A 12628-nucleotide genomic window follows, 5' to 3' on the forward strand; every position below is an offset into this window, starting at 1 on the left:
TCCAACTATTGAGATTTAATTAAGGTACTTTGAACTTTCTTCATTGGACAGTGATTCCATGGTTCGCTTTTCCTAAGATTTTGTGAAAATGCCATGTCATAATCCTGTTCCATATTTTCTTCACATGTATATATGCAAGCGCAACAGGAGTAGCGCAGTAAGGGAAACAGGTAGACTGGAGATGGATCCTCACCACTAAGAGATCCCAGTTACTAATGCTGTTTCCTTCCCAGCCCATGCTCTTTTCTTCCAGCGTTGATACTTGACACAGCAGAACCCACTGTCTAATTGTCATTAAAACATGCATTTGTTGAGGCATTAATGGTATAGAGGTTGGCATGGCTGCCTTCCAAATATTTATTTGCTCTCTCACAATCATTAAAATTGTCATTAAGTTGTGAATTACAGAATTGACTTCTAGAACTGATGCCTGTGTGAACTGCTGTCTTACATTTAAGAAACTTGACAGCATTTAGATGCATCAAAAAACTTGAGAGCAAACACAATTATATATTCTTTTAAAATTCATTTATTTAAAGGACAATTTACAAAGATCCTGCTTTCTGTAACACTCTATAGTACTTGTTTTAAAAGTAGGCTCGGGGCTGGAGAGATGGCTCAGCAGTTAAGAGTGTTGGCTGCTCTTACAGAAGACCCAGATTCAGTTGCCAGCACCCACATGGTAGCTTATAACTGTCTCTGATTCCAGTTTCTGGGGATCTGACACCATCTTTTGGTTTCCATGGGCACCAGGCATGCACATAGTGTGTGTGTGTGTATATATGTGTGTGTGTGTGTGTGTGTGTGTGTGTGTGTGTGTGTGTGTGTGTGTAGATATATACACACATATATATACACACACATGTGTGTGTGTGTATACACATACATGTAGGCAGAACACTCATGATACAAAATAAAAATAATTATTTAAAAAATTGAAAGCATAATCAGTTTATATATTGTCACTGCTCGTAGTATTAGAGAGTAGCTTTAGTGCAGGGTTTGGGGTGTGGGGATGGAAGTTCTTGCTCTTAGAAATTTAGGCTCATTTTATTTCTGGGGAAGGTACTAAGTATTTAAATGGTTTGGCAGGTAGGGAAAGCTTTGTCACAATTCATGATCTCAGTTAATAGATAATGCATCAATTTTTAGTCTTTCTGTCCTTTCCATTCCATTCCATGGGTTGTTTTTAGGAGAGAAGAATTCCTCAAAGGGTGGAGTAATTGATGACTGTGCAATCAACAAGAAGAGAAATGTGGAGTTCCTAGGCCCTTTGCTGAGGAGTCATAAGGAACTGGACTGGGTCTGAGATGGGCTGTAGTTATTACACCTACTGTCATAGGCATAGGAGAGTTCCCATGAGGCCACCCTACAGGAAACAGGTCAAGCAGCTGCCTTTTTCCTTTTGTGTTCTTATCTGTTCAGCTTCCACCCCTACACTACTCCTTGCTGAAGTTAAATGACTCAAGATGAATTCTAGAGGACGAGAATGGGAAGGTGGCCTTTTCTACTGTTATCAACAGATGAGGCTTTTTCCAGTATACTGAAGTCTACATGTTTAATTTTGTCAGGACTTGTAGTGTCTGATGAGAAAGGCGTGGCTTCATTACAGGATCCAGGAAGAGTCCCTTGTTTTGGGTTCAGTGATAAGAATGGTTCTGAGGAGCTGTTCAGACACTCCCAGGCCTGCCACACAGGGTATCCTCCAAGGTTGAGTTTCAACATGAAGATCAGGGGCTGGAAACATGGCCCAGAGGCTAAGAATGCTTGCTACTCTTTCAGAGGACTGGAGTTTGGTTCCTAGCACACACATCAGGTGGCTCACAACTGCTTGTAATTCCAGCTGCAGGGACTTCAACACTCTCTTCTGGGTTCTGCTGGCACCTGCACACATGCACAAGCATGCAGACACATAAATAAAAATAAATCTTAGAAATGAAGACCACGTGGGCCATTTGTGAGAATGACACAACTTGAACTGGAGATAGTTGGCTTGGGGACCTAAAAAGCTGACATGGAATTATTTGGGTCTAGAATTTACTCAGGGAAACTCTCCAGTGTATAGAGTGTTGATAGAGAGAAAGTGAGGAGTTGTTGGTCCCTTGCCAGTCCTTCTGGTGGCCTAACGTACAGAGAGCCGCAGGCCTGCTGGAGCTGACTCATACACTTTACAGACTGACTCTCCTCAGTATGAGAAGGCTTTGACTGAGCAGAGTCCCTTAAGAGTGATGGGCCTGTGTGGACTGAATGGCAGAGGGAGGATACAGATTTTCTCAAGACCACAGCAACATAACACTCCCATCCTGTGGTGGGTCTACACTCCTGCCCTCACATACTTCCAAGAATGGAACAAGGGAGTCCTGCGGCCTGAGCTGTTAGTTCTTGAGGCACCTTAACTTAGGTGCTCCAGTAAATAGGGTGTCCTGGTAGGAAACAGAGATAGATATCCTCTTCATGGTATGGAGACCTGGTCCTTGAACCAGACTTGTGGGATCTGGTTATACACTACAGGTGATGGTGTTCCCCCAACCTTACTCTGGATGTATCAGTGCAAGATACAGAAATGCTGCTTTAGTAGGAGTTAAGTAGGCAGGCCTAATTTTATGGATTTGCTGGTTTAAACTCTGTTGAAGTATTGTATCTATACAGGCAGTTGGATTCCTCACAGACAGAACATACATGAATTCATAAGCCAGAAGCTGGAGACTCCCTTCTACTACTGTCCCCATCCAGTTCTAAGCAAAAATCTAGTTTCATCTGGCTTGGAATATTACATGAATGAAATTAAAAATACATTCTTTGGCTTTCATTTGTCAGTGTTCATGAGATTCTTATTCTCAACAGTTGTAAATTGTTCTCATGATTGTACAGTATTCCATTGTGTGAATAAACAACATTATCCAATGGTATTTTGGTTCATTTCTAGCTTGGGAACTGTACTACCACAGTTATTTAGCAAATGAGTTTTTGTGCACATAGCTATATGTTTCCTACTAGGAATAAGATTGCAGGACCATAGTACATGCACCATATATTTATTGACAGCCACCCAGAAGCTTTCCAGAGTTTCCTACATTCTTGATAATATCAGCTATAATTTGAATGAGAATGGAGGCTCAAATATAGATTTGAATACTTGGACTGTAGTTAGTGGAACTGTTTGGAAAGAGTTAAAGGTGTGGTCTTGGAGGAGGTGTGTCACTAAGGAAAAGACCCAAATGAATAGAGGTAATGAGGTGTTGCAAGAGACACCAGTGAAGTCCAGAGGGTTGTAAGGACACACTTCAAAACCCAGATTCTACTAAGTTGGAAAAGCTAAAAGAATGAATTTCTTAATGCATCTGACCTACCAAAGTTAAACCAAGAAGAGATTTAGAAAAATGACATTGAAATGTCATTTTAAAACCTCCCATCCAAAACAAACAAGCAAAGAAATCCAAGCCCAGATGGATTTCCCACAGGACTTCACTGGATATTCAAAGAACTCACACCGATGTTTGTCAAACTAGTCCGTAAGACAAAACAGGAATGATACCTCCAAATTCTTTTTATGAATCCAGAATGACACAGATGCCTAAACTAAATGAGCACACATACAGAAGAAGAAAATTCTAGAACAAGCTAACTCCTTCATGAACATAGATGCAAAAATTCTCAATAGAAGATGTGTGAACCAAATTTTAGAACACATCCAAAAGATCGGCTACCGTGATAAATGAGCTTCATCCCAGAGGTTACCGTGAGCGAGCCACCCCAATTAGATGTTTCCTTTGTAAGAGTTGCCATGGTCATGGTGCCTTTTCACAGCAGTAGAAAACCCAACTAGGACAGATCTCAACGTAAGACTTGATAACTTGAATCTGTTAGAGGAGAAAAGAGGGAATGTGGGCGTGTGCATAGGACTATAGCAGGAATTAAGACCTAACAATTGACAAATGAGACCTTAGGAGACTGAAAGACTTCTGTACAGTAAGGAACCCTATCAACTGAGTGAAGAGGCAGCTTACAGAACGGGGAAAAATAAACGAGCTCCAATTTGACAGAGGGGCAATATCTATACAATGAACTCAAAAAACTAAACACTAAGAAAACAGACAACTCTTTTCTCAGAAGAAATACGAGTGGTTAAGAATTTCTTAAAATAGCTGTGAGGTGGTGGCACACGCCTTTAATCCCAGCACTTGAGAGGCAGAGGCAGGCGGATCTCTGTGAGTTCGAGGCCAGCCTGGTCTCCAAAGTGAGTTCCAGGAAAGGCGCAAAGCTACACAGAGAAACCCTGTCTTGAAAAACCAAGAATTTCTTAAAATATTCAACATCCTTAGCTGTCACAAAAGTGAAAATTAAGACTACCTTGAGATTTTATCTTACCCCAGCCAGAATTGACTAATATTAAAATCAAATCCACAGATGACACCAAGTGCTGGTGTGGATATGAGGTAAGGGGAATACTTATTCACTGTTGGGAGTGAAAGCTGCTGCAGCCACTGTGGAAATCAGTATGGGTGTCTCCCCAACACTAGAAGTAGATCTATTATGTGACCCAATAGTACTGGGTATATACCTGACTATAGAGAGATGTTTACTCATCACTGTTTGGTGCTGTTCTATTTACAATAGCCAGGAAATGAGCATATCCCAGATGTCCATCAACTAGTGCATGGATAATGAAAATGTGATATATATGTACAATGGAATTTTATTCAGCTTTAATGAAAAATGAAACAAAATTTGCAGGTAAATGGATGGAGCTGGAAACAATCATTCTGAGTGACGTAATTCAGATCCAGAAAGACAAATACTGCATGTACTTTTTCATATGCAGACCTAGCTTCTTTAGATGTGTGTGCTTAAATCAGAGTGGCTGTGTAAGTCGGGAAGCTCAAGTATGGGATTTCAAGAAAAAGAGATGGTAGAACACCGGTAACATAAAGAAGGAAAGGCATAATGAGGCAGAAAATGTTAGTCGGGTGAGGGGTGGGAGGGCAGGATCGAGGAGGGAGTACAACCAGGAATGCCTAACTGTAAAGTCCTTTGAGAAAAGCCACACGGGAACCAACTATTGTATAAACTTCTTAAATATATACACACACATGTATAAAAGTTTAGATGGGGTTACCATATATAGGGGGGTAATGCTCCCATATGCCATAGGCTATCATACAAAAAGCCCAGTGACAGGTTTGTACTGCCTTTTTTCTACTTGTTGGTCACTGGGGTCTTACAGAACGCCCTTCTTCCACCCCCTCCCCCCAAAAAAACCTTTAAAAGTCATTGCCATGGCTTTAGTTGTCTGTAGAACTTGATAAGACCATCATATTTCCATCATGTGGAAGACATCACATACTCAAGTAATAGAACATGGAGAAAGCAAGCCAGTGTCCACCTGGAAGCTTCATCTATATTGGCTAGCTTTCGTAGGGTAGTGGGTGCGGTGCACCACTCCTGGGGGAGAAAAGCAGTCAACGTTTTTACCCAACTGAGAGGTCTGCAAACTATGGTAACAACCAGCTTGGCAAGATAGGCCCATTGGTACCATAGTGGCATAGATGTGACAAGGTAGGCAACTACTTTCTGATTGCATATAGAGCCTGCTCCACAAGACAACTCATGCCTGTGTCAAGAACCCATAGCTGAGTAGGTGATGGGCCTACTATGACTGACTTCTAGTATTCTAAATGGATAAGTTTCAAACTGTCCTCTAAATACTTATCACTGTAAATACAGGGATGGGTCACTGTATATAAATCAATGTGTAATATATAAATGGACTGAAAGACAAATCACTTAATTATCTTAATAGATGCAGAAAAGACTTTTGACAAAAACCCAACATCTTCGTAGTAAAATGTCTGAAGATACTAAGAATATGAGGAAACTACCTCAACAAAAGCTATATACAACAAATTTACGGTCAGCATTATATTAAGCAGAAACCTTATGGAATTTCCACGAAAACCAAGAGGAGTAACTGCTTTTCTCCACACTTATTCCATATACTTGAGACTTCAATGAGACCAGTAAGATAAACACATAAAAAAGATACAGATAAAAAAGGAAGAAATAAAATTATCTTGTTTGCAAATGATGCACTTTTATGTAAGAGACCCTAAAGAATTTGGATAAGAAAAAAAAAACACAGCAAAGTGGCAGGATGCAAGTTTACACATCACAACCAGCAGCCTACCTGTATGTCAGTAACAAACACCATAAAGAAAGCTGGGAAACAATCCCATTTGCAACAGACAAAACAAAACAAAAACTTGAAATATACCTAAACAAGGAAGTAAAAGACCTGTGTAATGAAACATTTAAAACTGAAGAAAAAAGCTGAAGATGCTAGAAGATGGAAGGACCTTCATGCTCACAGATCAGCATTTTGTGAAAATAGCTATAATATCAAAATCAATGTACAGATTCATTGCAATTTTCATAAAATTTTCAGTAATGTGCTTCACAGAAATTAAAAAATTCGTATGTAAGTACAGAGATCCTAGATAACCAAAGCAATCTTGAGCAAAAAAGAACAATTCTGGAAGTATCATCATGCCTGGTTTCAAGTTATAATAGAGTTAAACTCAGCAGCAACTTGAAGGAACCAGTCCTGGTGGCTGTGAAATGTTCCTCACAGAGACCGTGGTGTGCCAAAGCGCAGAGCTCCTCAGCTGGGCTGCCAGCTGTCAGATCCCATCAGTGCTTCCCAGAGCTGGAAACTGGGTTTTGCTGTATAACCTCAGTTTGGCCCACCTGCCCTCCCTCCCTCTCCCCACCTCTCTCTCTCTCTCTCTCTCTCTCTCTCTCTCTCTCTCTCTCTCTCTCTCTCTCTCTCTCTCTCTCTCTCTCTCTCTCTCACCTCTCTCTCTCCTCTCCTCTCTCTCTCTCTCTCTCTCTCTCCTCTCTCTCTGTCTCTCTCTCTCTGCCTCCCCTCCCCTCCCCTCCCTCCCTCCCTCCCTCCCTCCCTCCCTCCCTCCCTCCCTCCCTCCCTCCCTCCCTCCCTCCCTCCCTCCCTCTCTCTCTCTCTCTCTCTCTCTCTCTCTCTCTCTCTCTCTCTCTCTCTCTCTCTCGTCTGTGTCTGTAGCCAAGTCTCACCAGAGCTTTCAGGCTCTGACTTTTCCAAAGAACGAGTAGCAGGCACACTGGTGAGCCACTTTGTCCCAGAAAGACAAAGAACAGGGCGGATCAGGTCATTTGAGCCGGGCAGTATTTAATCAGTGAGTTAGAGGAAGAGATGGGAAGAGGTAAAGAGAATCATTAGCTGGAAAATCCATCTGTGTGCACCTAAGGGGAAAAAAAAGATTTGTCACAGAGCTAAGAGTTACTAAGGTGGACCACTAGGTGGCATTGCAAACACGACTCCTAGACTGCTTGCCGGTGGCACCAAGTAGCTGGAGACCTGAACTCAGTAGGTCAGAGAGGCGGTGATCTGGGCGGGAGTAGATTGTTTAAAGGCAGAATGGTGAGGTGCTAGGTCAGGTTGGGAGGCGACTGCGCGCTGGTGATGGCCCTGCTCTCTTGCCGATGTCCGCTTTGGTGGAGATCAGGTGCTCTGGCAGAGTGAGGCGTCAGTGAGGGCGCCTGGCCCGGATGCGAGACCAAAGCCGGGGAAACAGACACAACTCTATAATTTCCCAGAAACCGCCTGGAAACAGTGAGAAATCATGCCTACCTTTGCATGGAGGAGAACAGAATGGGTGAGCCAGCTTGTGCAGGGAGATTTTAAACAGCTGGGTATGATGTTTAAAGCAACAGCGGAATGGGTCCATACCTTTGAGGTGTAAATGTTTTGCAAATGATTACAATCCAATAGCTTTACCTCATTGCTAATACAACAGCTCTCTGAGTGTGTCTTGTTCTAACATTTCATAGGCATTTCTTCATACTGTGCTCATGTGGAACATATAAATTAGCAGTCAGACTCAATGGAATTCAGATTTTTTTTTTTTTTTAGAATTTAAGGAAAATATTTATTGAGGGGAAAGTACTGTTGTTTTTCTCTATTTAACCTACTGTCAAGTAAGCTTATGTATTGGAGGCAGTAACTGCATTTATTCTCAAGCTAAGCAAACACTTTGCTGCAGTCTGTTACAACCCTGGAGAGTATGGAGTGAGGATTTGTGGAGAGCTCTGGCTAGTGAGAAGACAGATCCACCTGCCTTTCTCCAGGGAATGTTGGTCTGTGTGGTCTTCAGAAATCTGGGCTCCCTTAAGCAAAATACGATGCAGTAGCCCCAGTCATGTGAAAATCTGGAGACTGGCTGGGACTTTTATGGAGTTTTGATAGGGTTCAGGGGACGCTCTGAAAGTGGACTTAGGGGCCAGGAAATCAGACATGGAAAGAGAAGCTGTGCTTGGCATAAAGATGATGGAAGCTATTCCTGTAACTCGGGAATGACAGAATATGAGTAAATGAAAGCAGAGGCCTGTGAGAACATTATGCCTGTGTGTTACAGGGATGGAATTCCAGGCTCCAGGAACACAGGTCAGGATGAGGTGAACCAGGGTCCGGCTTCCAGTATGTTGTATCTATCCACCCATCCTCTTCTGTGTACTTGTTCTTGACATGCTAGCGTGGTCTGTGTTGTATACTCTTACGCTCTTGAGATCATAATAACACAACAACAAACACATCTGTCTTAACAGTACATTTGATGCTAAGAAGTGGAGCCGTTTTCTTCCAGCCATGAGCTCCTCGTTTCAACTGCATTTCTTGAATCTTACTCCGAATGCCACAGAGGACAATTTAGGACCAAATGCCAAGAACATGTCTTCAGCCTGTGCGGACATGGGCATCGCTGTGGAGGTGTTCCTGACTCTGGGTCTTGTCAGCCTCTTAGAGAACATCCTGGTCATTGGGGCCATAGTGAAAAACAAAAACCTGCACTCACCCATGTACTTCTTTGTGGGAAGTTTAGCAGTCGCTGACATGCTGGTGAGCATGTCCAATGCCTGGGAGACCATCACCATATACTTGATAAATAATAAACATCTGGTGATAGCAGACACCTTTGTGCGTCACATCGACAATGTGTTTGACTCCATGATCTGCATTTCTGTTGTGGCCTCCATGTGCAGTTTGTTGGCCATTGCAGTGGACAGGTACGTCACCATCTTCTACGCTTTGCGCTACCACCACATCATGACAGCGAGGCGCTCGGGGGTGATTATTGCGTGCATATGGACTTTTTGCATAAGCTGTGGCATTGTTTTCATTGTTTACTATGAATCCAAGTATGTCATCATTTGCCTCATCTCCATGTTCTTCACCATGCTGTTCTTCATGGTGTCTCTCTATATACACATGTTCCTCCTGGCACGGAACCACGTCAAGCGCATAGCAGCTTCCCCCAGATACAGTTCTGTGAGGCAAAGGACCAGCATGAAGGGTGCTATTACCCTCACCATGCTACTGGGGGTTTTCATTGTGTGCTGGTCTCCCTTCTTCCTTCACCTCATCTTAATGATTTCCTGCCCCCAGAACATCTATTGTTCTTGCTTTATGTCTTACTTCAACATGTACCTTATCCTCATCATGTGCAATTCTGTGATTGATCCTCTGATCTATGCCTTCCGCAGCCAAGAGATGCGGAGGACCTTTAAGGAGCTCATTTGTTGTCGTGGCTTCAGACTAATTAGTAGGCTCTTTGGCAAGTATTAAACACGTTCTCCTCTCTGTGGCTCTCATCTCTCAGTCAATTAGGTTCAGCCAGAGGATAAGCAAGGTCTCTAGGGATCTCAAATGTATTCTCCTTTATCTCTTCTGCTGTTCAAACTTTTTTGAAAACTTGTGTTCATTGTGTATCAAAACTATGCACATGTGGATTGTCTCCATTGTAGGAATGGTCTGTGACACGTATCTTTTAACATCTTACTCTTTCTCTACTTCCCATTCCATTTCTAGGAGGCTTTACCATCCTCTACCTGACCTGATGAGTGACCTTATGAGATGTATAATATCCTGGGTGAACTGTTATCAAAAGAAACACTGTGGAGGTCTATGACACCAGGAGTGGCTATTTTGTTTTGTTTTTCCTCTGCATTCTTTTCAGGAATAGAGAGGCATCCAGATCTTTTCCATTTGAAACTTCTGTTTTAGTTGCTACAGGTTTCCATACAGCTCTCCTATCCTATGCTTCTCATTTATAGCTTATATTTAGAATTGTCTGAGGATCAACCTTAACTCCCTATTTTTCCATCCATCATAGTTTTGGGCTTATTCAGACATAAAATTCTGTGCTACAAATCTTGCTTCTTGTTTTGTGAAAAATCTCCATGACTCTTTCCCCCTGTCTTATTTTGACTCAACTCAGCATTGTCGAGAAATGGTTTGGGGTCACATCAGGTACACTCCCACCCTTCCTCCACGTAGCACATGCCTGTGGTCACACTAGACTGGCTCTCTCCCACACTGTCTTTCAGCATCTCTTGGTGTCTGAAGCTTGTCGCTCTATGCTCTGCACTATTTTAACCTGACTTGAGCAGTCATCAAAGGCCCATTCTACAGCAAAGAAACACCAAGTTCTCCAGTCTGGCATGGAGGAAAGGAACACAAGCTCAGGTACTAACTGCCATTCCTTAATTTCACTCCAGGCTCCACATCTGTGCTGACCTCCTGGGATGGCCCAAAGAACTACCCCCCCCAAAAAAAAATGGGAGAACTTCTTATAAAATTCAAAAAACACATAGGATTCTCTTTTTACATAAAAGAACTGACCCACATGGGCTACCACAAACAGACATGAAGGGAGGATTCAGGTGCTGGTGACCAGGGCAGTGTTTGGACATCCAGACATGCTTTGCTCAACTGAGCCAGTGGCCTGCTGGGTCCCAGTGTTCTCATCTGAAGGGAAGGGTATGAGATTCGAGAGCTCACAGGCTCCATTTTGCAGTAGTATCTTGGTTTTAGTATTTTCTCTTTCACTGGACACTTGGCACCTAGACTGTTTCCAAATGAAAGAAAAAAATGTAAATAAAGCAATGGGTAGTGAGGTCATCCCTCAAGGAGCTACTGGTGTAAGAGGGACCCTTTCTACAGAAGATTTTAAAGGCAGAAGAACTTTCAAGTGTAGTTACATAAACAGCTTGTGGGCATGACCCCCTACCCCTCTAGGAGCTCAGTATAGAAAAAAATGTGCTGGTATTCACAGCAAAGTGCATGAGATGTCCAAATCTTTACAAAATGGCAAATTAACAAGTTGTGTGCAACTGATTTGAAAAGAGCATCTATCCTTTCAAAATGTTTCCTGTTCATTTGTATTTGTTGAAAATTCAGACACATCTATGAATAGGAAGTAAACGTTCTCATTGTAACCATTAGAGAAAACAGAGGCCATTGTCACCATGGATGTCACAGAGATATGGGTTGTATGCAGGCTTCCTCTCATCTGTACAGAGCAAGTACTTGTAACTGCTTGTAATTTCCATGTTGAATCTTCTGCCTGTCACACTTGAATATTAAACAAAGTGACTAGAGTTGCAGTCATAGAATAAGACATTGATCTTTGTGGTTACACTATTCATCTGGACACTCAACTCTCAGTAGGCTAATTCTCTGCTCTGGGTGCTAAATGGCTTACTACAAATCCTAACCTTTATATAAGGTATCTAAGAATGTATTCAACTGCATTTTAAACTCTATGTAAACAAAATAGCCCTTGTGTTCAAATGTGGTCACTTTTGGGAAAATATATGCATGTAGTAACTTGTTAAATTTTTGCAAATAAGCCAACCTCTGGCACTCAAAATGAAGTCCCCTTAACAGAAAAAAAAAATACATATGTGTCAAACATGTACCATTGTAAACTTTCTGATTCTGTGGGAAATATATTTGCATGAAGTCCCCTTAACAGAAAAAGAATACACCTACATGTCAAACATGTACCACTGTATGTTAACTTTATGTTTCTAAGAGAAATTTGTTTGCTGTAAAATAGGTGTTCAAAACTTGTTAGTAAAGTAAAAGGATGAATCAATTAAAATATACTATTAAATATATAAATTATAATTAATAGAATAAATGTACTAAATTATACATTTGAATTGGTCATTTAGATATATGATATTTGAAGGTTTTTTAATCTTTCTGGAAATTTTCTAGTAGGTATTAAAAAATGAGAATGTACATACATTGGTGAATTTTACTTGAAAGTATTTATTATCTATTGTATTGACATTCAAAATTATATTAATCTTACAAATAAAATAAAATTTATACTTGACTATATATTGTTGAAAATATGCCTTAGTATATAATTATTCTGGGGCTCTCACTTATTATGAGCTCAGTATGGGGCTGGAAGTACTGGCTGTCAGAGAAGATCTGCCACCCAAGAGCCAATGACATGAATTGTGTCAAGACAAGGTATGTGAATACATGCACACAATTCAAGATACTTTCTATAGTTAAATGTAAAGTGGTAAGACATATATGTGATATGAAATGACACCTCCCCACCTCTAATGGCACCTCTCTCTGGTGGATGTAGAGACAAGTAGGTGAGCTTTGAGGTAGGTGAGTAACTGAGAAATATCCCAGGTTGCCTTTAAATCCACAAAAGGACAAAGACAGGGCAATTCTCCTGCTGTAGCCTCTTGAGTCCTCAGATTATAGGAGTGTGATGGCACACCCATCTGG

General features: G+C 41.5%; 1 protein-coding gene across 1 annotated transcript; it reads left to right on the plus strand.

Annotated features, from left to right (window-relative positions):
- The first annotated feature begins 7067 nt into the window (after positions 1 to 7067).
- Positions 7068 to 12160, plus strand: Mc5r (melanocortin 5 receptor). Its single transcript, XM_028864669.2, has 2 exons — positions 7068 to 7688; positions 8638 to 12160. Exons 1-2 carry the CDS (start codon positions 7582 to 7584, stop codon positions 9650 to 9652), a joined length of 1122 nt encoding a protein of 373 aa, XP_028720502.1. The 5' UTR covers positions 7068 to 7581; the 3' UTR covers positions 9653 to 12160.
- Positions 12161 to 12628: the final 468 nt, after the last annotated feature.

Source organism: Peromyscus leucopus, chromosome 19 (assembly GCF_004664715.2).
Source record: "Peromyscus leucopus breed LL Stock chromosome 19, UCI_PerLeu_2.1, whole genome shotgun sequence".
Taxonomy (NCBI): Eukaryota; Metazoa; Chordata; class Mammalia; order Rodentia; family Cricetidae; genus Peromyscus; species Peromyscus leucopus.

What these genes read in the sequence shown, in the direction of transcription:
- Mc5r (XM_028864669.2), top strand. Translation starts at nt 7,582, where the DNA reads ATGCGAGACCAAAGCCGGGGAAACAGACACAACTCTATAATTTCCCAG. An exon ending in CATGGAGGAGAACAGAATGG is followed by an intron (nt 7,689 to 8,637) that starts GTGAGCCAGCTT and finishes CTGTCTTAACAG; the next exon opens with TACATTTGATGCTAAGAAGT.